At 46.6% G+C, this 24,383-nt stretch overlaps 1 protein-coding gene across 2 annotated transcripts; it reads right to left on the bottom strand.

The window, feature by feature from the left end:
- Positions 1–5,882: 5,882 nt before the first annotated feature.
- On the bottom strand, positions 5,883–21,559 carry TMEM52B (transmembrane protein 52B). Of its 2 annotated transcripts, XM_075611749.1 has the most exons (4): positions 21,090–21,559; positions 19,206–19,244; positions 18,613–18,782; positions 5,883–7,292 (listed from the first exon to the last, which is right to left on the bottom strand). In XM_075611749.1, the coding sequence occupies exons 1-4, from the start codon at positions 21,347–21,349 to the stop codon at positions 7,102–7,104; spliced, it is 660 nt and encodes a 219-aa protein (XP_075467864.1). In that variant the 5' UTR covers positions 21,350–21,559; the 3' UTR covers positions 5,883–7,101. The 2 variants fall into 2 exon arrangements, 1 of the variants encoding a protein (XP_075467864.1); XR_012803529.1 differs by lacking the exons at positions 18,613–18,782; positions 19,206–19,244; positions 21,090–21,559 and adding an exon at positions 12,450–12,750 and having other exon boundaries at positions 7,183–7,292.
- Positions 21,560–24,383: the final 2,824 nt, after the last annotated feature.

Raw genomic sequence — 24,383 nt, 5'->3', positions numbered from 1 at the left:
GGACACGCCCCCTAGGCGGCACCATCTAAGCCAAACAAAGGGTTAGAAGATATTAACCCCTCCAGTGCCAGAAATGCAGCTGCGCAATGGGACGTAAGCCACTGGCAGTGTGTAGGGGTTAACCCCACCGTCCTCCCAGATGTTGGATTGGGATGGTACTCAGTACCACTGGGTTTCCTGCTTGTTCAGAGAACAGAATGTCTGTTTGAATGTGTGTAGGGTATGGCAGTGGATATTCACAGTTGAGTGCAAATAGCCGCACACGGCTATTTGCACTCAGTAAACATCCCAGCCTGGAATCGAACCCCTGTCCCCTTACGGCTATTCGCACTCAGTAGAACTTAACTGAGTGCAAATAGCCAAGCTGTTATGAACAGGTTTCTATGCCTTTATTCACCAGGAAAAAATCAGAAAGTCTTATAGCTCAGTGGTTATGCAGCAGGCCATTCGCATAGTGGACCAGGGTTCCATTCCTGGCAGGGATGTTTATTTTTTCCATTTTATTTTATACTGAGTGCGAATAGCCGTAGAACTTAACTGAGTGTGACTTTCTGATTTTTTCCTGATGAATAAAGGCATAGAAACCTGTTCATAACAGCTTGGCTATTCGCACTCAGTTAAGTTCTACTGAGTGCGAATAGCCGTAAGGGGACAAGGGTTCGATTCCAGGCTGGGATGTTTACTGAGTGCGAATAGCCGTGCGGCTATTTGCACTCAACTGTGAATATCCACTGCCGTAGGGGTATCTTGTAGGGTGAGAAACGCTTCATGCCAGAGATGCACTGCAGGAGTTGCGTTACTGCATATAACCCTTCCTCACTGATCCTCTGCCGTTAAAGATAATTCTCAGACCATTTTACTGGGCGTAGGGGATCTCGGACTTTTTTTCTGCATTGCTGTGTATCCCAACTGCACCTGGATTCGTTACTGTGGTTAGCTCGCTCTCTGGCGATATGTCACTGAACACTTGCTAATTTACTGATTTTATTACCTTTCTGCGACAAAAAAACCCCAGGAAATTGAAATGTTGGGGGAAAAAACTCTTACAATGTAGCGAATGCATTGGGGAGGGCATTGCACTCACCCACCCCCGTCTCCTCCTTTATCCTCTCTCCCCCCTTCTCTTACTTTCTCCTTCTCTGTCTTGTCCCCTCCCCCTCTGTCCTCTCCACCCCCCTCTCCCCCTCCTCCTCTGTCCTCTCCCCTCTCCCCCTCCTCCTCTGTCCTCTCCACCCCCCTCTCCCCCTCCTCCTCTGTCCTCTCCACCCCCCCCCCTCTCCTCCTCTGTCCTCTCCACCCCCCCCCTCTCCTCCTCTGTCCTCTCCATCCCCCCCTCTCCCCTCCTCCTCTGTCCTATCCACCCCTCCCCCTCCGGTAGAGGTTAATAGTACAATGTACCATGCAAGTCCCGGGGGGGGGGGGGGGGGGGGGGGGGGGGGGGGGGGAGGGGAGGGGTTAATAGTGCAGTGCTCTGCAGATCCCCGGGTTATGTATCACTCAGTCTTGTGACACTGTATATGTCACATGATCTCATGGCTGAGAAGGTAAACAGGTGAGGTGCAGGTGATACACTATTACTGTATCATGGTGTCACATGTGCCTTTGTCCCCATGTTAACCACCTCCATGCTGGAGAGAGATGCAGTGTAACTGCATTAACCCTCTACCTGCCAAAGATGTAAATTCCCCCTCATGACGAATCTTATTGCTCATTTATACCTATATGTACACACAGCTTTACCTACCCATGTTATAGGCACCAAGATAGGTTGTAAGCTGTATGGTGCAGGGCCACGATACTGTGCACACTTCTACCAGAGTGCTGTCTGATTAACCCCTCCCCTGCCGGCTCCATCAGCTATAGCTGAATCTCAGTCTTGAAGATGAGCACTTTTTTTCCATTAAATCTTTTTTTTTAGGGTCAGAGGGGCCTGCAAAGCATTTCAGAACATGTATATGCGTGTGCAGTGTGTTAACCCTTTCAGTGCCTGAGTGTCATGGCCCCTGGTCCCCCCGGCACTTCCGCCTCGCGGGATGCATTTTCTGCCCAGGGGGACCCGTCAGTTTGGTACAGAGCGCTGATCACATACAGACCCTAAAAACGTACGTCATTAGGGCACTAAAGGAGGTTAAATGCCCCTCCTGCATGGACCCTGGGAAATACTGATGTGAATTAAACTCATTATCAGTATTTAATACAGGTAAATGTGACATACTAAAAAGAAATAACTGTGAATGTGATCCTTGGAATGCTGAGCCCCTGAGTAATCTCTGGGTTATAAAGTGTTAACGACTGCAGAGTATTTGTATACACATGTAGGCACAGTGTTATTCTTATTATTATTCTTCACCTTCCTGCATGCCGCTGACTCACTGTGCGACATCAGCCAGTCACGTGGCCTCTAGTCATAGGGACCCTTTCCATGCTGGTGGGAATAAAGGCCAATCACGTACTTTCACATTGTGATAGAGAGCGATGGTTTTCTAGCTGTAGAGCATTAGAAAATGATATAGTATTCAATATTTATTATTTATATATTGTAAATATGCTTTATTAATGTTAATTTGTCACGTATTTATGTGTCTTATTACTGTTCTCATTCTGGGTTAGGTGTCTGTGTACTTAACCTTTTCTAATATTATTATGGTTGTTTTGCAATAGATGATTGCTTGTCATCTCTGGGGCCGGTCTCCAGCGGCGGAGGCCTGAAGGTATCAGGACCTGGACCGGTGAGCGCAGCAAAAAGGGGGCGCACCATGAGGAGAGGGAGCATGGCGGCAACAGGCCAGAGCCTGCGGCCGCCCAAGGCAAAAAAAACCGCAGCAGGGAACGGCTAAGACTACAGTGCTCCCAGCCTCCGCTGAGGCTAAGCCCATCAGGGCAGGAGAGGAGGGATGCAGGTACAGAGCAAGGTGCCTGGATGGCGAAGAAAAGGATGTGGCCGGCATCAGAGCGGCGGGCGGATGGTAAGTTACACCAAGACAGGAGGTCGTTGGGGGAGGGGGGGGGCGGTTGGCACTAGAAGTGGACAGGGTCAGTTTTAGGGCACTTACACAAGGACGACAGGGAGAGATGAAGATGAGTAGTGAGGGATCCTGGCAGAAGGAGGTGAGCGGGGGGGGGGGGGAGGCAGATTGTATGGGGAGGAAGTAGTCGCTCCATGCCCGGTCACAGGTCAGTTGGGGGCATGGTGAGCGTGTTCAGGGTCGAGGTGGACTTTTTGGAGGCACGGGGCTGGGGAGGGTGCAATAGGATCGCCAGGGGTGGGGAAGGGGTAGTAGGGCCTATGCCAGGGCAAGGAGTAGGGGAGGAGATGTTCAGAGCCTTGGATGAGTTCTCCTTGCAATGGGGTCGCAGGGGAGAGCAAGGTCAGGGTGTGGTAAGTAGGGGGGTGGTGGCAGGGGTGTGGGAGGGAGGTACTGTTGGGTCGGACAAAAAGAAGGATGAGAGAGGAGGAAGAGAGGGAAAGGAGACAGGCTCCCAAGTATTTTGGGGACTGGCTGCAGGCCTTTGCAATTTTAACCAGTGTGATAGGGGAGAAGAAGCCGGAGCATTGCTCATTGCTCTTCAAGTATGTGGATACAATTTGAGAGGGCTATATGTTTTATGGGGTCCAGGGTTTTAAGCACAAGTGCAGCGGCTGTGCGGGTAGCCATCCTGGGACCAAGTTCTTTAAAAAGGGCAAGGGTGGATTTAAGAAAGGAACAAGTCTAGAGGCTGGGGCAACGAGAACAGGGAGGTGGCAGAACTGTTAGAGACGGGTTTTGTAAGTGGGTTTTGGATTTCTTTCTGGGATGTGGAAGTTCCTCTGTAGAAGGAATTTGAAATCCCGAGAGATGCACATGGGGGTTAGCGCGGGGGAAACTAGCAAAGCAGGTGGAGGTGGGCAGAATGACTGGACCGTTTTCCTCTCCCACATTTCCAGGGTTGAGAGTTTCACCATTGGGGGTGGTCTCTAAGAAGGAGCCGGGTTAATTCCGTCTCATACAGTACATCACCTGTCATACCTGGAAGGGTTGTCAGTGAATGAATGGGATTGACAAAGAATTGTGTCGTGTGCAGTATGCATCTTTTGACCGGGCCAGAGATCTGGTAAGGGAGGCTGGACCGGGGGAGTGGATGGCGAAGGCTGACATAAAGTCGCCATTCCGTCTACTGCCCATGCACCCGGAATGCTTCCACCTGCTCAATAAAAACCAAACCATTACATTTAATATTCAAGGACTCCATTTCCACAGGCTCAGTACCACAAGATTGGTGTAAAGCAGATGTGGTGCCTATATTTAAAAAGGGAGCCAGATTACAACCGGGGAATTACAGAACTGTAAGTCCGACTTGAATAGTGGGGAAACTACTTGAAGATTTAATACGGGATAATATTCAGGAATACCTAATGGAAAACAAAATTATTAATAATAGTCAGCATTGATTTATGAAGGATAGATTATGCCAGCGGTGCGCAAACTAGGGGGCGCCAGATTATTTAGGGGGGGGCGCAGGCATGCAGCCACTGTGCATGGGCGGCGGCCAAGAAGCTCAAGCTCTGTGCTGGCTGATCCCCTGTTCTGCTCTTGCTGCTGGGGCGGAGACTTCCCTGCTCTTCTCTTGCTGCTATGCTTTCAGCTGCACACAGGGGACCAGCATGTTTAGTACTTCCACCCCACCCCCCCCCCCCAGGTGAAAGTGTGACTGTGTTGTGTGTGTTGTGATTGAGTGTGTGTTGTGTCTGTGTTGGTTGTGTGTGTTTTGATTGAGTGTGTGTGTTGTGATTGAGTGTGTGTGTTGTGATTGAGTGTGTGTGTGTTGTGTTTGTGTTGGGTATGGGTGTTGTGATTGAGTGTGGGTGTGTGTTGTGATTGAGTGTGTGTGTGTTGTGATTGAGTGTGTGTGTGTTGTGATTGGGTGTGTGTTGGTTGTGATTGAGTTTGTGTTGTGTGGGTGTTATGATTGAGTGTGTGTGTGTTGTGTCTGTGTTGGTTGTGATTGAGTGTGTGTTGTCTGTGTGTGTTGTGATTGAGTATGTGTGCTGTGTCTTTGTTGTGATTGTGTGTGTTGTGATTGAATGCAGCGGTGCGCAAACTGGGGGGATGCAAGATTATTTAGGAGGGTCGCATGCGGCAAAACCTGGTGTTGCGGGGGCGGCAGACACTCTGCGCGGGAGGGCGAAATAGCTGTGCACGGGCGGCCAAGAAGATGTGCACGGGCGGCCGAACAGGATAGTGCAGGGGGTGGCCACGTGAGGGTGTGTGTGCACATGCGCGGGGGCTTCGGAGGTACCGGGAGGAGCACGCCCCAGCGCTGTGCTGTTAAACGCCCCTCCTTCCAGTGTCTGCCCTGCAATAGTGCTGTGTTCCTGCTCTCCTCCACTGGCAACCTGGTTCGCTGTGATCCTCTGCAAGTGAAAGGGTCGGCTGCCACTATATCAATCATACTATGAATGTAAAGAAATAATGTAAAAAAAAAAGTGAAAACACAACATTGAAAATGGAAAAAATGTATAATACTGTAGGTAGAAGTGTGGATGACACTGGGGACAGCAAGCCAAAGAGCAGGGAGAATAAAAAGGCAAATGGGAGAAGGAAAAAAGGGAGAGGAAGGGGAAAAAATGCACACACACACACACACACACACACACACACACACACACACACACACACACACACACACACACACACACACACACACACACACACACACACACACACACACACACACACACACGCCCCGATCCACACCCCCCCCCCACTCGTGCTTGCAAAATTATGCTGGGCACTCTGTGCTCATGCTTGGAGAGTTGGGGATGTCACCGCTCTCAGCGGCAGCGTGGACACAGCCTAATTTTGCAAGCGCGAGCTGTTGAAATATGTAAGTATTTAGACATATTTGTATTTACATTGTATACCGTTTAATAAAGGTTTTTTTTCATGTGATTTTGATTACATCAGGCAGGGGGGCCTGAGAAATGTTATGGATGAAAAGAGGGGCTCGGCCTAAAAAGTTTGCTCACCCCTGTAAAATAACACATAGAACGGTGACCTGGATATAGTCAGTGTCTCCACTTCCAGGAAATCGTGAACAAAGCTCCACTGCAGCAGAGATACAAGAGGAGAGCTGCTTCGCTGCTGCTAACATGCATTCGCCCCAGGTGAGTGAGCGAGTGCATTTGTCGAGCCCTCGTCATATGTATTCCTAATTTCCTATTCCTATTTCTGAGAATTGAAATTTGTGGTTCGTTATTTTCTGATAAGAAACTTATCTACACACTGCAATAGCCCCGCACCCATGCACATCCCATGCCCCCTCAAACAGTGCAATACAATATACAATAATCCTGACTCCATTTTGTCTAACTCTTTTAGTGCCCCCTCCTAATAACCCCAATATCCCCATTGTCCATGAGGAACACTTCCTGCTGACATTGTTTTTCGTTTTTTTCTTTTGGGCCATTGAATTTGGAGCTTCTTCAACCCACAATGTCTCAGTGACAGGTCTAGTTTTCATAGTGACCCTCTGTAGCCATCGCATAGATATTAGCGGAGCAATGCTCTGCAGGAGTTATCAGAGGAATGTGTGTTTGATGGGTTAGTGGAGTGATAATCTGTAGATGTGTGTTTGACGGGTTAGTGTAGTGATGATCTGCAGGTTTGTCAGCTTCATGTAGTGGGGCAGCTTTCATCATCATATCTCTAGGGGCCCCGCAGGATGGGGGAGCATTGGTCCTCTTTTTGGGGAAAGGGAGAAATAGGTGTCCCTTAGGATGTGGGTGCCTCGGTGCTCTCCTTGGGGACAGGGGGAAGTTGGTGTCCCTTAGAATGTGGGTGCCTCGGTGCTCTCCTTGGGGATGGGGAAGTTGGTGTCCCTTAGGATGGGGGTGCCTCGGTGCTCTCCTTGGGGACAGGGGGAAGTTGGTGTCCCTTAGGATGGGGGTGCCTCGGTGCTCTCCTTGGGGATGGGGAAGTTGGTGTCCCTTAGGATGGGGGTTCCTCGGTGCTCTCCTTGGGGACGGGGAAGTTGGTGTCCCTTAGGATGGGGGTGCCTCGGTGCTCTCCTTGGTGACAGGGGGAAGTTGGTGTCCCTTAGGATGGGGGCCATCTCAGTCCTCTACTCAGGGACAGGGGGAAGATGGGGTGCCTTGTGAGTACTGCGAGCCACAGTGAAACGGCTCATGCGCAGAGCTTCATCGTAACATGGGGGGGTCTCAAGCCCGGCAGAAGTGAACTGAGGGGGGGCAGCATGGGAGTGTGACACGGCAAATATCCTGCGGGCAGCCGGGCCAAACACGGACTGCAGAGCTGGGGAGAGAAGAATCAGATGCAAACTGTAAGATAAGAGAGTACAACACATACTGCACTGATATATATGGGAGATTACAGTTTGATATAAACCTATGCTAGATGTAATATGTTATGAAAAAGCCTCATTCCCAAAAAAATTTTGTGAAAGAATCCCTAAAAGTGGACAAGTTATTGATATTTTTCATTGTGTTATATGGCAGCCACCTATCAGCCATCGTATGTGTGTATATTTGTATTTACAGTAAGTATGTAGTGCCAATATCGTATACATCACTTTACAAATAGACATCAGAATACACAATCTAGAAAATACGTGCCACAATCATGCAAGTACATAACAGATCAGGGAATCCATAACCCATATCACTGTCATTTCTTTTTTTATAGTTCAGTTTCTCGGGAAAAGAAAATGATAGAGAGATGTTCGAGTTAGAATTTAAAGGCAAAGATTAGGTTTACTCATACAGTACTTACAGTATGATGCAAATTCTCCCTATGTATTAAGATGCAAAGAAATAGAGTATAAAAACAAGCCATGTATGGCCAGCTGTATCCTCGCAGGGCTGCCTGTAGTTGCGAGCAGAACTGGGCCTAGCTGGCGCCAGACAGCAGAGGTTATTTAATTGTAATGCTTTAGGTCACCTCATTTTAATGGACATATTAGGTGAGCTAAGTGGTTCGTATCTGACATCAAATTATATGTTTCTGATTAAAGGGGAAGAAGCCATGGCGCATAAAGAAAATATTACTGTACTAGTGCGGCACACTAGAGTTGTCACATACACTTGACCCAGGTGACTGCGAGGGAGCTCCCCTTTACCCCAAGTAACTCAGATCCTCACATAAATAACACACAAATAACGACAAGACAAAGTCTGGAGGTACAAGGCAGCAGCTTTTTTTTTTTAAACATTTAATAATTTGGGTAAGTGCTACCCCCTACCAGAGTGCTCACTCAAGTGGTTAAAGGTCAAAGGTTCTTGAACCGATGACTCGTGACACCCAAGCCAGGCCCATGTGACCCGGCTGTTGACGTGAGTGAGCTCCAGGATCGCACGTTTAAATGAGCCCCGCCCACTCGCCACTCCCAACCCCACTAGGCTTTACCAAGTACGGAACCCCATCTGGCAAAAGTACTGCTACCACAGAGCATCAAACACCTCAACACTTTGACCCTGTAGGGGGAACAAAAAATGGTGACTTATCTCCCCTCCTTCAAGGAACTTCATTCCTTACTGTCATATTTCTATATTTGTTTTTTCATTTTTTTTTTAAAATAGAACTTCAAACTGTAACCACAACATCCTTTAAAATATTTACATAAAAAAGGGATGAGTGAGCAGGAATTGCTGGCAGGTTGCAGACTGACAACGCACCCTGCCAGCTGACCTAAGTAACCTCCCTTGTCGTCCTCCCCCCCCCCCCCCGACTGCGTCACCCCCATCACACAAAGGCACAGGGGGGAGAGAGGCCAGGGAGAACACACAGAGATAAGAGGGGAGCCTGGTCATGGTGCCCTCCTCTTAAGGCACAATTAAGCTTGACCCAGGAGACTCTACCTCTGCCTCAAGTAACACAGATCCCCACATAAATAACACACGAATAACGACAAGACAAGAACTGGGGGTACATGGCCACGGCTTTTTATTTAAACATTAAATAATCTGGGTAAGTGCTACCCCCTGCCAAAGTGCTTACTCAAAGGATTAAAGGTCAAAGGTCCTTGAACTGATGACCCACGACACCCAACCTGGTCATTGACACGAGTGGGCTCCCAGAACTCCCAGCCCCACTGAGCTTTACCATGCCCTGAGCCCCGTTTGGCAACAATAGGGACACTTACCCCCCCAACTGCCGTCACCTACAGGGCTATTTAATCCCCTTTAAACTAGCCCCATACCTCATACCCGCCAGGACCCTCTCAAGCCTGTCTTGCATTGCATTATTAAATAAATCAGAACCGATGTCCGACAAGCGTACCCCATTAGACAAAAACAAACCGCTAGTCACGGAATCGGTCAGGATGGTTTAGTGCCCAAGACCCGCACTATGACACAAACCTTCCCATCACCCTGTTAACCTTCTTACGCGTGCGCTCAATGGCTCGTGCAACCCGCGCTCCCCTCCACGCATACCTGTGAATGATATCAGAACATGTGATCTGCACCCCTTGCCATCCCCGTGAATTTGAGCCAAATGCCTCTTCAACGCCCATACCAGATCCACGGAAAGCACTGCCACTAGGTCATTACTCCCGACGTTGGTGAGCCCAGCTGGTCTGTCTTTGAATGGTGCATCAGCAATTGTAGTGACCAAGTCCCTTGTAACACGTCCTCAAACGGCAAACCCCATCTTCCCTGCCGAGTCTACTAACTATCCCACCCGCAATGCTGCAAAGAAGGCCAGGGTAAAGGTCAAATGAAATAGTTTGACCTCGAACAATTAGTAGCAAACCCTTTCTGTGACCTGGACCAATCCTTTCAGTATTAGCGGTGTCACTGGCCTCCTGCTATCTGTCACCGCAGCACCCCTCATCAATCCCGTACAACACACTTAACTACGAAAACCTAGGATCTTTCTGCTCTAGTAACTTCATAAAAAACGAAACCCCCACTAACTTCTTGCTCACTGGGCCCTCTAAGCCCTTCTCTTTTAACATAAGGACGTATGTCAATAAGGCCCCTACCTCTGACAAATATAGCCCCAACTCTCCCGCCAACCGTTGAAACTCACGCCAAGCAGCCGCATAGGCGCCTCATGTACCCAGAGCCACAGAAGCTCGAACGAAGTCCATTATTGGACCATTCCCAAATCCTACAACACTACAGGGCATCGCAGACCAATTCGCTCCACCTCTGGTGCCAACCTCCGGAACTCCACCAGTTATAACCGGGACAAATCATTGGCAACACCTGTTACATGTCATGCTTTAAAAATGCTAAGACAGTAAAGTACAAAGTTGCGCAGCATAACCAACACAAGGGGGAGGGGGAGTAAACTAAAATTTATTCACTACCTCCACAACCCACATGTTATCTGACCAGATAATTACCTCCCTGTTCACGAACAGATGACCCCACAATCTCACTGCCCACCAACAAGGGAAATAATTCTAAGAATTTCAGGTTCCTGATCAAATGGGTTTCAGTTCAGTGAATTGGCCACTGCTCCTTGCACCACGCCCTGTTAAAGTAAGCCCCCGAAGCCTATTAACCAAACTACAAAAGTAAACAACTCTATGTTAGAGTATGGTCGTCCTCTCCAAAGGGTTCACCCTTTGAAGGACCCCAGAAATTCAAGCCAGACCGCCAAATCCTTGTGGATTTCAGCGGTGACCTGAATAAAGGGGTTCACCCCTGTCATTGCTGTTACCAGTTGCCTCGAAGAGACATGCTCCACCGGTATAATCCTTGCCACAAAGAACAAATGGCCCATCAGGGACTGAAAATGCCTGCGCGAGGTCTTCCTTACTGACATAAATGTATCTAAAGAATCCACCAGCGCGATCAGCTTTTCCCGTGGGAGTCTGTACTTCATCTGAACCAAGTCGATTTCGATCCACAAAAAACTGAGGACCGCCGTTGAATCCACAGTGTTTTCTTCCACCTGTGGGACCCTGAATTCGCACCATAGCTGAAAATTCAAACAGCCACCTGGCACACAAATCCGATCCACCTGGTCCCACAAATAGGAAGTCGTCCAGGTAATGCATGACCCCCTTCGCCTGCACCATCTTACGCACCACCCACTCGAGAAAAGTGCAGGCATAAGTTGACAAAATATTGCTCATCCAACATGCAACCTAACAGATGGAAGCACTCCAGGTTCACCGGCAACAATCAAGAAGCAGATTTGATGTCTGCTTTTGTCAGTTAAGCCCCTTGATCTATCCTACCGACCAATGCCTCTGCCTGGTCACAATTAGCATAATTGACCAAGCATAGGTCCCGATCAATTGCTGGATTAGTCTGAAAGCCCCTGCCTCTTTCTTGGGAACCACCACTAATAGGGAAAATCCTCAAGCCAGGTAGAGGGGGTCTGGAAATGGGCCCACTATCCTCACTAGTTCAACATCCCTCAGCACCTCTTCCTTTGCTGTGTCCCCATACTCCCTCACCGACCTCAAATTATGCCTCTCCCCACCCAGTGATCCCGCCGGGGCCTCAAACGGGATCCGGATCCCCTCCAAGATCCTGGCATGTAAAAGCCGGGCCACCTCCCTATATACCTTACCAGCCATGCACCATCTTTCTTACAATCATCGAAGCTGCCCTTCTGACCAGCCTCCTACCCTCACACCCGCTGTTTTGAAAGCACCTGGACACTGAATGCTGTCCCCCGCAGAAAGAACAGATATGCTGAAAACTGCATTCCTCAAATTTGCACTGGCTATTGTTGAAAGCCCAACAAGCTTCCATTTGGCTACTGCCAGGCGCGCGAACGCAAGCCCCACCATCGGCCCCCCGTATTACACATCCGACACCTTGCCTGCATCTGCCGTTCCTGCTGTGAAACCACCAGCGCTCTCCCAACCTCTGCTGCTGGTACCACCCCTGCAGGAGCCAGGTTGGCCACCACTAAGTGCTTGACCCCTGCTGAAGCATGGGCTCATGGCCTCTGCCAGAGCCAAGCTGGCCACCGCTGACTGAGTGACCCCTGTGCCCCATGCTGCCACCACCCCCTAATGATTAACTAAGCCTGGCCGTATTGCAAACTGCTGCCTGCCCCCCATAATAGGGATCTCCTTTCAAGGGCTTGAAGTACCCCCCTTAGAATTGTGGTCAGGCCCAACACCCCTGCCAGATTAATCTCCACAGCCCATAACCCTTGCTGGACCCCTCAGGACCCACCACTTCAGGGGCCCCTGGCAGCTGTGATGCCACAGTCTGCCCCACTTGACATGCACCCCCAGATCATAAGCACCCTACTGTGGGTATAAGCACCCCAGGTCCTCCTTTTGCCCCCAGCCGTTCCCTGACCTGCCACACTCCTCCTTGGGGCCGTTGGACATTTCCCGCTACTTGCCAGCATCCTCCAAACACCTATTCTCTCAGCTGTCAGCATCAAAGTGACCTGCACCTCAGGCGACATCAAATAAGGCCCTTCCAGCCTCTCCACCACCGATTCTTCAGATTGACGCACAGAAAGCCTCACCATCTGTCAACAATGCCACGCTGTCCTCCGCACTTCCCCACCGCTTGTACTCCCCTGGGCAGGCTGCTACGAGACATGGCTGTGCCCCGCTGTCTCCTCCCCTGCCGGCAAACCGGTGGTGACGCGACAGCCCCCTCCAGTCTCCACCACCGGTACTGCTGCTTCCAGTAGCCCGGACAGCTGGCACTGCAGCTACTCCTCATCGTGGCTCAGCGCTTCGGCCTGGAGCTGATCAAATAGCTCCGCAACGGACATCACTGCTGCTGGAATGTCAGACAGGTGTGGACTGACCAAGTGCCCTGCCAGCCGCACTAAGTAACCTCCCTCATCCCTCCCCCCTCCGCCCATGTCAACCCTGTCACACGAAGGCGGGGGAGAGAAGCCAAGGAGAACCCACATAGAGTTAAGTGGGGAACCTTTGTTGCCCTTCGCTTAGAGCTAAACATCATTTGTTAGTTGTAAGAAAGTTTTATGGCAAAAGACAACATATTGTTTCTTACCCAGACGGAGAACCAATGAGTGTAATGGAAAATAATGTCTTGGGTAACCTGGGTGAGCCTTCATCAGATTAATAAGGTAGCAAGGAAACCACAAGCACCTCTTATTCTTCAGAAAGTGGGAAACTGACCTAGACAGAAACCAAAACCCCTACGGCGTGCGTTTCACCGGTGTGGTCTCACTGGAACCCTGCAGCATAATTCCTCTTTCTCAACAATCTGACAAAGAGTGGACACCTGAATAGTCAGGTCACTTAACGCAGGCGTGTCAGCATATGCAAGTCCTCTTTTTTTGTATACTCTTGTGGGGGGGTTCTTAAAATATTACGGTGTAACTTTTTACAATTTGTATTTTGCTTTTTCCTAGTCTATATACTTTTGTATTTTCTAAGAATTGGTGTCTTTTTAATTTCCTTTTTACAATTGATTTAGAGGGTGGGGAATCTCCCTTAATCTATATGTACGTATTAAAAATTACTTAACAATGTAATAATGTATATGGTGGCATAGAATTAACATATAAATGAAGTGAGAAAAGCCAAAATGTTTAAACCAAACACACAAATATATTATTTTAACTATTAAGGGACATTTTTTTAACATAGTTACAGAACCAAATATAGGATTCCGCTATTCAGATGTATCCAGTCCTCAAGTGGAATAATTCCACAATCGGGCTATGTTATTGGTTGCCAAAGTATAGAAACTTTTCAGAATTAATAGAATTCTGGCATGTCGATCATATTTTTTCATTTCAGAATTTGGAACACATGATATCCCTCCGTAAGTGGTACCACCTGATGAGACTCCCTGACTTTGATGCATTGCAGATAGTTTACAGGTTAATATCCCACTGTATGTGGGACAGACACAATATAGAAACCCAAGAGACATATTTCAAAAGACATAGGTTATTACTCAGAAAGATTTGTGAAGAACACAAACAGTACAGACCAAAGGACAAAAGGGCTGGGGTCAGGCAGAGGAAAGGGTATAGCTTCCCCGAAAAATGGAAAGAATCAAACCTGGACCTCTACTTGCACCATTCCTGTGTTTGCGCTTTGTTGGTATGTTTGCTATGATGTCACTAATACCGTACCAGTGAAACACACTGAGGAGCTTCTGGTTTCTGTTTAGGTCAGTTTCCCACTGTGGTTTCGTGGCTACATTTTTTTTAATCTGATGAAGGTTCGCACAGGTTACCCGAAACGTTATTTTCCGTTACTCTCATGGGGTCAAGAAACAATATAATGTCTTTTGTGTTTCACTTTTTGCCATAAAACTTTATAACTATCATGAGATGTTGTTTTGTGAGGATCCCCTGTTATTCTGGATGGAAGAACTTTATAAAGTGTATGTCATTTTGCATATTTTTGGAGTACATTGTGCCATTTTTTTGTTGCTTTATGTATTATGACTGGTGAGTTGGGGGACTTTTGTTCACATCTAACCTGTCTATTGCTTCTTTGTTGATGGCACTGTTTGTGCTTTTCTCTTTTTTTTGGAGTGCAGCACTTTGACCGAGTGAATTTAGTGTGCCAGGGAGACCTATGTAAAGGTCTGCAGCTCAGCAGTGACCTGGTTAATCCCAGCTTTCAAAAGGCTGGGTTAATTAACCAGGTCCCAGCTGCCTCATTATGGGGTTTGGAAAACCCAGACACTTGACTTTTTCCTGGTTCCTGTCTGAATCAAGGAAGCATGCCCTGAAACTTTGGAGGGAGAACAGCTTGCCAAAAAGTCTGTTACATTGGGACACTGATCCGTGCTCTGTGTTTCTATGCTGGACTTGAAACTCCCTTGCTGGAAAAAGTGCTGGGCCCTGCTCAGAACTGATCTTCACGTTGTTTATATATGCTGAAGAAAAGCAGCGTTCTTTTGTGTTCCATTTTTTTAAGGCTGAATAAACAAGCCAATTCAGAACATCCATGTGTTGTTGCGTTGTCCCTGCAATAAGCACCATATTGTTTCTTTAATGTTTAAAACTATTTAAAAAAAAAAAGAGAATAAAACACAGAGCGAAAAGAAAACGAAAGAAGTTATTTGTGGGAGAACACAACTGTACTATTTAAAATGTAACATTTCATTTATTAGTGCTGTGCTCCCAGAAAGAACTTCTTTCGTTTTCAGTGTTACCTCTTTTCGCTCTGTGTTTTGTTCACTGAACTTTAAGTTCTTAGTTCCATCACTTTATATTTCATTTACAAAACCCTCAATTACGTTTTGGGAATAGTGGGATGATCAATCTCATCCTTATCTGTGTTAGAAAAAAAGAGAAAGGAAAATAATCCTGAGCGTTTGTCAAATCTTTTTAAATTTTATGTAACTAAAGCGCTAGTACTCATAAGTGAATAGCAGGGCATGGTGGTATCTTCTCATGGAAAGTTATTGTACTGTTGCGGCACGCTTTATTCTAACAAATCACCGGTTTGTCCCTGGCTGGTTCCTGGAATGCCACGCTGTTCACCCGGAGCATGCCGCGTTCCCAGCCAGGGGTCATGCCCGGCTGACGCGCGGTTGATGTGTTAATTGATAATGGTTCAGGATTTACTAGGCTGCAATGCTTCGCGTGTCCGCCAGATGGCATAAATTCATGAATTGTAATTCAGTATATATATATATATATATATATATACTGTATAACAACAACCCCTATAACCCCTAACATACCATACTGTACACATACAGTACTGTATACTGTATGCACATCAATGATACTATAGGCCGGCGGGGGCGAGATGTGTTTGCAGCAGAGAGAGAACCGCTGCTCTCTCTGTGCAAACATCGGCACATTAAAAATTATTTAAAATAAATTTTTATTCATAGTGTAGATGTGCAGGGGGTCTCCGGAGCTGAACCGCGTTGGTTTCAGGTCTGGGGACCCCCTGCTTCTCGAGATAGAACCCCCTTTATGAGGTGCCGGTATCCCTCTGCATTTAAAGGTCCCGATCACGTGACCGCGGCATGTAAACAAAGCAGAGGGATACCGGCACCCCCTAAAGGGGCCTGTATCTCGGGAAGCAGGGGGTCCCCGAACCTAAAACCACAGCGGTTCAGCTCCGGAGACCCTCTGCACATCTACAGTATGAATAAAACACATATATAAATAAACACTTATTTCTTACCTTTGCGGCTATGTGCTATGGTAACGAAGCAGCATGACTGTATTTTTAATAATATTGTACAGTGAGCAGGGGGTTCCCTGAGCCACAAATCAAAACTCAGGGGACCCCCTGCTCCTGCACAATATTATTAAAAATACAGAAATGCTGCTTCATTACCATAGCTGATAGCCGCTAAGGCAATGAAGGGGTTAACCCACCGTGCCCGCTTTATTGTGGGTAGCGGGGGTGGGTGAAGGGGGTATTTGGCCCTTGGTGTGAGTTTAGGACTTGCGGGGGGGTTGCGGGTGCACTTAACCCCTTCACGGCCGTAGCAGTTAATACCGCTACGGTCATGAAGGGGTTAACCCCTCCCGCTACCCCCCCGCAAGCCCTAAACAACCATCGTTGGGGCTAATACCCCCTTCACCCACCCCCGCTACCCACAATAAGAAAAATTCACACACAGCAGCAGCACAATTAATAAATAAATCTAAATAAATAAATAAATACATGAATAGAAATAAATACATTTAAAATACATTTTTATTCATAGTGTAGATGTGCAGGGGGTCTCCGGAGCTGAACTGCGTTGGTTTCAGGTCCGGGGACCCCCTGCTCCCCGAGATACAGGCCCCTTTATGAGGTGCCGGTATCCCTCTGCATTTAAAGGTCCCGATCACGTGACCGCGGCATGTAAACCAAGCAGAGGGATACCGGCACCCCCTAAAGGGCCTGTATCTCGGGGAGCAGGGGGTCCCCGGACCTAAAACCAAAGCGGTTCAGCTCCGGAGACCCCCTGCACATCTACACTATGAATAAAAATGTATTTTAAATGTATTTATTTCTATTCATGTATTTATTTATTTATTTAGATTTATTTATTAATTGTGCTGCTGCTGTGTGTGAATTTTTTTTATTGTGGGTAGCGGGGGTGGGTTAAGGGGGTATTAGCCCCAACGATGGTTGTTTAGGGCTTGCGGGGGGGGTAGCGGGAGGGGTTAACCCCTTCATGACCGTAGCGGTATTAACTGCTACGGCCGTGAAGGGGTTAAGTGCACCCGCAACCCCCCCGCAAGTCCTAAACTCACACCAAGGGCCAAATACCCCCTTCACCCACCCCCGCTACCCACAATAAAGCGGGCACGGTGGGTTAACACCTTCATTGCCTTAGCGGCTATCAGCTATGGTAATGAAGCAGCATTTCTGTATTTTTAATAATATTGTGCAGTGCAGGGGGTCCCCTGAGTTTTGATTTGTGGCTCATGGAACCCCCTGCTCACTGTACAATATTATTAAAAATACAGTCATGCTGCTTCGTTACCATAGCACATAGCCGCAAAGGTAAGGAATGAGTGTTTATTTATATATGTGTTTTATTCATACTGTAGATGTGCAGAGGGTCTCCGGAGCTGAACCGCTGTGGTTTTAGGTCCGGGGACCCCCTGCTTCCCGAGATACAGGCCCCTTTAGGGGGTGCCGGTATCCCTCTGCTTTGTTTACATGCCGCGGTCACGTGATCGGGACCTTTAAATGCAGAGGGATACCGGCACCTCATAAAGGGGGCTGTATCTCAGGAAGCAGGGGGTCCCCGGACCTGAAACCAACGTGGTTCAGCTCCGGAGACCCCCTGCACATCTACACTATGAATAAAAATGTATTTTAAATAATTTTTAATGTGCCGATGTTTGCGCAGAGAGAGCAGCGGTTCTCTCTCTGCTGCAAACACATCTCGCCAGGGGACGGCCTATAGTATCATTGATGTGCATATACAGTACTGTATGTGTATGCTAGGGGTTATAGGGGTTGTTGTTATACAGTATATACTGTATATATACATTATATACTGCATTACAATTCATGAATTTCTCGGCTTCAAAGACAACAGCTCGCAAACGCCCCCATGTGTTTTTACACTGCATTGCAGTATTGCAGCCAGCGGGAATAAAATGCTTAAATCACAGCCGCGAAAATAACGCAATACACCCTGGGAGAAAACGACACAGAACCGCACATCACCGGGATATTCCGAAATTCGCGGAGCTAGCCGAGTTAGAATAAAGTTGGTCGCCACTGTATTTGAATTGGCCCACGGAGCGGATGAAACTGGTGACTGTTATACAACATGTATGTCTGGAATTCTACATGTACATTGTGCTGACAAGGTCCGATTCATCTCTGTATAAGATTATGAATAAAATGCTATAACCTCTTTCACCCGCAATTGCGTCTTGGTGTTTTGTGTGTGGGTGCCAAAAAGGGAGAGGCACAGATGAAGTCTCCGGGTTCTGGTCCGCTCTCCTGAGACGCTCCGTAGGCAGTCCTCTGGCAGCATTTGGGGGAATTTGTGCCTCCCAGCAGCACACATTCACCCGCTACTGCTTGTAAAAAGCCCGGGAAGGGGTTCCCAGGCGTAAGCCGCGAGGAGGACAAGGCACAGCCGGAGACTTCATCTGTATGTAGGCAAAGATGAATGGACAATTGAGGACTTCGCCAGACAGGTACACTGATAATATTTTAGTCTGTGCACAACGATGATAATAATACAAACAAACCCTCTGTACTCACAGGTGATAGTGCTCTGGATGGTGCTGTCGTGGTCGAATGCTATGACTGTCACCTCGCACGGCCGCTCTCCTCCCCCCTCCGGGCAGCGCTGCTGTCTCAGGTAACAGCAACGCAAACAGGCGCAGGTGACCCCAAATATTAGGAGTAGTACTCCTGCAGTGACTACCAGCCTGAGAGGGGAGGGAGAGGTGAGAGGACAGACAGGGAGAGCCGTGAGACATAACCCCACAGAGTTGAGGGAGAGAGAGTCAGGGATGAACTATCTGTTGATAAACTTATTCATATACATACTGTACAACTCTATTAGGTGTACAAAACACCAGCAAAGTATCACTCCATTATCAGCCCATTAACTTGTACAGTTGCTATACTTAACTATGTCCCAGGGATTTCTTTACCTTTTACCAATATGCAGAGAATCACTTCATTAAACTCCAGTAAGATGGACCCTAAAAGTATCACTTCATAAATCCCACCCTTACTACAAAATAACTGCTCTGTTAATCCCTTAGCAGCAAGGAACCCGCGGAGCATTACTATATTATCTCTCTCTCTACTTTAGAGTTTTGCAGAGTATCTACAGTATCTCTTACCATATGTACCACTGGTTCACCCAATCTGTCTTGGAGCAGCTGTAGAAGAGAGTAATAGAAAATCATAACTAAGGATGTTAGAGGTTGAGTATTAAGTATCTGACTAATCAATGTGTAGGGGTGTGTATGTGTGTGTGTGTGTGTGTGTGTGTGTGTGTGTATGCATATATATATATATATATATATATATATATATATATATATATATATATATATATATATATATATATACACACAGTATATATATATATATAAAGCAGAAAATAACCGTGTTAGTCCAGTTGCGATAGTGCAGAATAAATGAGTTCTTCAGTATTAGGTGATACCTTTTTTATTGGACTAACAATTTATGTCACAGGACAAGCTTTCGAGAGTTCTCCTCTCTTATTCAGGTCAAGCAATACTGATATACAAAGGATTCAATGGCTAAAACAGTGTAGAGAGAGAGGGGGAAAAAAAACAACAGATATTTACTGTAGATAAGGTAGGGTGTTAAGTGTTTGAAGCCAGGGGACAGTGTCAAAGAAAGGTGGGGAGGGGAAGGGATGCTGGGGGGGGAGAGAAAGTGTGGATAACAATTGAGGCAAGCAGGATAATTACAAACAATTTTGATAGGGTGTGAGAAATCCCATGTCCGCATTAAGTCCTTTGGTTTTGGTGTCAAAGAGTCTTATCATTCCGAGTTCAAATGTTTTCCGTTCTTGGGTGCTTTCAAACATTCCATTGAGGATTTTTATTTTTAAATCATTTATGGAATGATCTGGTTGTGAGAAGTGATGTCCCACAGGTGAGCAAGAAGAATGAATATGCACAGACACTCTATACTCCATCATGAAGAAGGAAGATACTGCTCACCTGTGGGACATCACTTCTCACAACCAGATCATTCCATAAAGGATTTAAAAATCAGAATCCTCAATGGAATGTTTAAAAGCACCCAAGAACGGAAAACATTTGAACTCAGAATGATAAGACTCTTTGACACCAAAACCAAAGGACTTAATGCGGACATGGGTTTTCTCACACCCTATCAAAATTGTTTGTAATTATCCTGCTTGCCTCAATTGTTATCCACACTTTCTCTCCCCCCCAGCAACCCCTCCCCACCTTTCTTTGACACTGTCCCCTGGCTTCAAACACTTAACACCCTACCTTATCTACAGTAAATATCTGTTGTTTTTTTTCCCCTCTCTCTACACTGTTTTAGCCATAGATTCCTTTGTATATCAGTATTGCTTGACCTGAAGAAGAGAGGAGAACTCTCGAAAGCTTGTCCTACATAAATTGTTAGTCCAATAAAAAAGGTATCACCTAATACTGAAGAACTCATTTATTCTGCACTATATATATATATATATATATACATATACATATATATATATATACATATACATACAGAGTAATGTTATGATGAAAGTTAGCCACTGGGTGTTTCAAAGGGCCACACATAACCACCACGGTAGGGAGTACAACTATTCATTTGTGGCTTTTGTCCAGTCACAGAGTTGTAAGAGGTTTGGGAGGGGGCTATGGGGGTCTCACATGTCAAGTTTCCTGGGGCCTCCCTGAGATCTAAAATGTCTAAAATATTAAATGATTAAAGTAGTAGGGTGAGAGCTATGTATGCCATGCCTGTGCCATGCCACGTGTAAGCAGTGCTATGAGTGTCAGATACATGGCTTTTGATGTCCTAGAAGTTAGCACCCATCTAAACCGCTTGTAGTTTTTCAGGCAGAGTAACAAATTTGGTTCCTATCAATGTTACTTGCATTCCCGTTCCTCGATGTTCACAGTTTCCTACCCATTAGGATAATGCTGTGGTATTTCCTTGGACTTATGTGATCGGAGGGAGACAAGTCAGGGCAGAGTGTTTAACTTACTTACTGGTTGGAATTTTCACAGTCGGATTCACACCTTCCCCAGCAAACCTGTAACACAACACATCTGCAATATGACCATACACCCGTAACATGACCACACACTGTCACACGACCACACACCAGTAACACGACCATACACCCGTAACACAACCATACACCCATAACACGACCACACACTGTAACACAACCACCCACCCGAAACATAACTACACACCCGTAAGACAACAATACCCTCATAAAACAACACACCCAAAACGCGACCATACACCTGTAACACAGTCACATACCAGTAACATGATCACACACCCGTAACAAGACCATACACCCGTAACACCCATAACAAGACCACACAGCCGTAACACAACAACACATCTGTAACACAGTCACACGTACCGTAACAGGACCACACATTGTAAGAAGACCACAAGACTGTACTACGACCACACACCTGCATCACAGTCATACAGCTGTAACATGAGCACACACACCGAAACACGAGCACACACCCGTAACTCAAAAACACACACAGAACATGAGCACACATCTGAACACAAAAACACACCCGGAACATGGTCAAGGACCCATAACATGAGCACACACCCATAACAGCACATACCGTAACACAAACCCGTAAAACTATCACACACCCGTAACACGAAACCACACCCGTTACACCAACGTAACACAAACACACGCTTGTAACATGAACACACCCGTAACACAAACACACCCGTATCACAAACACGTACCGGTAACACAAGCGCACATCGTAACCCGAGCACACACCCGTAACCCGAGCACACACCCATAACCCGAGCACAAACCCATAACCCGAGCACTCACCCGTAACATGACCACACACCCGTAACATAATCGCACACCCGTAACATGACCACACACCCTATACATGGCCACAGACCTGTAACAAAACCACACAGAAGTAACAGTCATGGCTTTAACTCCTGTCTATAGGCCATGTCAGTATGTCTCTGTGTTCTGCAGTGTCTGTTTCTATGGTGTCAAATGTTTCTGTTAATCTACATCAAGGATACTGTATGGAAGTATCAGTCACATTGCTTCACAGTTCCTATGTCATTATAACTTATGTCACTAATTCAACTGGTCAATATGTTAGTGTCATTATGTCCCATTATATTTGTGTGATTTTGTTTCCCGCATTACCAGATAGAGTCCAGTGACCACAGACAGAGTAAGCTGGTGCCTCATGTTACTGCCCCACAGAGTATCTGATAAGAGAAAGATGACTATTTATTGAGGATTTTTTCATTGCAGATGCAGCCAGTTGTATCTACAACCTGCCATAACACATGCTGGTGATCCATGGAGCCAAACTGGAGCGTTCACAGCAAAGTGCATAGCAGGGGGAAATGGCCCATAAGGATTAACACAGCGGGGGTTACTACTTCTGAATGGGACTCCCGCTTTGCAAATGCTACCGGTCTGCATCAGTCTGGAAGAGATGCGCAGAGTGATACAGAATCAGTCACTTTCCCAGACCATCTCTACATCTCTATTTCAGCACCACATGGGAGGTATAAGAAGTGTATGTGTTCGGCAGCACATGGGAGGTATAAGAAGTGAATGAAAACAAGAAAACGAGCGCAAAAAATAACACAAATCCCCCTGAAGAAGTCCTTTCGGACGAAACACGTTGAGGCAACCTTTAGAGCCAGCTGCTGACAATCTGTACACTTTGAGGAGTTGTCTGAAGCTCTGTACCCCCTCAGTGTGGTATTCCCGGGTGCATGGCCAGCACTAGGTTTTACTGAGAGTGGGGTTACATGTTTTGGACTACCTTGGGTCCTTTTTATGTATTCAGCTCTGTAAGTGCTTTTTTATTTATATAAAGTTTGTTCTACCTTTTCCTGCATCCTTTTCTTCTTTTTTGCTTGGGATTTCCCCTGTGATTCCAGACGACATCCAAAGTTGGTTACTTTAACAACCTAAAGGCGTATTACTTATACACACAATGTGAGTTGATACACTATATGCCTATAGAATTTATATCTATATATACAGTATTACACTATGTGTGTTTATTTCTCTATATCCACATAATATCCTGCTGCCTGAGAGCCTGGGAGAAATTGGGAATATCCTGCCGTCAGAGACCATATAAGAAGTACCCTGACTCCTGACGTTTCTCTGCTATAGTTTGGTTAAACTGATTAACCGAGATGCCTGCTTTATCTTACTAAATGTGAGTGCATTACCATCTTTATCTATACCGAATATATACAGAATTACACTATTGTGTTTTCTCTTTTATTTTTATTTCATCTGGATGTGAGTGCGCATTTGATCCTCCTACCCTGAGGTATAAGAAGTATATGTGTTTGGCAGTACATGGGAGGTATAAGAAGTGTATGTGTTCGGCAGTACATGGGAGGTATAAGGAGTATGTGTTCGGCAGCACATGGGAGGTATAAGAAGTGTATGTGTTCGGCAGCACATGGGAGGTATAAGAAGTGTATGTGTTCGGCAGTACATGGGAGGTATAAGAAGTGTATGTGTTCGGCAGTACATGGGAGGTATAAGGAGTATGTGTTCGGCAGCACATGGGAGGTATAAGAAGTGTATGTGTTCGGCAGCACATGGGAGGTATAAGAAGTGTATGTGTTCGGCAGTACATGGGAGGTATAAGAAGTGTATGTGTTCGGCAGCACATGGGAGGTATAACAAGTGTATGTGTTCGGCAGCACATAGGAGGTATAAGGAGTATGTGTTCGGCAGCACATGGGAGGTATAAGGAGTATGTGTTCGGCTGTACATGGGAGGTATAAGAAGTGTATGTGTTCGGCAGTACATGGGAGGTATAAGAAGTGTATGTGTTCGGCAGCACATGGGAGGTATAAGGAGTATGTGTTCGGCAGCACATGGGATGTATAAGTAGTATGTGTTCGGCAGTACATGGGAGGTATAAGAAGTGTATGTGTTCGGCAGTACATGGGATGTATAAGTAGCATGTGTTCGGCAGTACATGGGAGGTATAAGAAGTGTATGTGTTCGGCAGTACATGGGAGGTATAAGAAGTGTATGTGTTCGGCATCACATGGGAGGTATAAGAAGTGTATGTGTTCGGCAGCACATGGGAGGTATAAGAAGTATATGTGTTCAGCATCACATGGGAGGTATAAGAAGTGTATGTGTTCGGCAGCACATGGGAGGTATAAGAAGTGTATGTGTTCGGCAGCACATGGGAGGTATAAGAAGTGTATGTGTTCGGCATCACATGGGAGGTATAAGAAGTGTATGTGTTCGGCATCACATGGGAGGT

The sequence above is a fragment of the Ascaphus truei genome, chromosome 8 (assembly GCF_040206685.1).
Source record: "Ascaphus truei isolate aAscTru1 chromosome 8, aAscTru1.hap1, whole genome shotgun sequence".
NCBI lineage: Eukaryota > Metazoa > Chordata > Amphibia > Anura > Ascaphidae > Ascaphus > Ascaphus truei.
Note: the sequence above shows the minus strand (reverse complement) of the source record. Positions and strands in the feature narration are given on the sequence as shown.

Excerpts from the sequence above, each read along its gene's own strand:
- TMEM52B (XM_075611749.1), bottom strand. The coding sequence starts at position 21,349 with ATGGTCGCGTTTTGGGTGTGTTGTTTTATGAGGGTATTGTTGTCTTAC. Across the intron at positions 18,783-19,205 it reads GTGAACCAGTGGTACATATG|GCTGGTAGTCACTGCAGGAG; the intron begins GTAAGAGATACT and ends CTCCCCTCTCAG. Across the intron at positions 7,293-18,612 it reads CATCCAGAGCACTATCACCT|CTCTGCAGTCCGTGTTTGGC; the intron begins GTGAGTACAGAG and ends TTCTCTCCCCAG.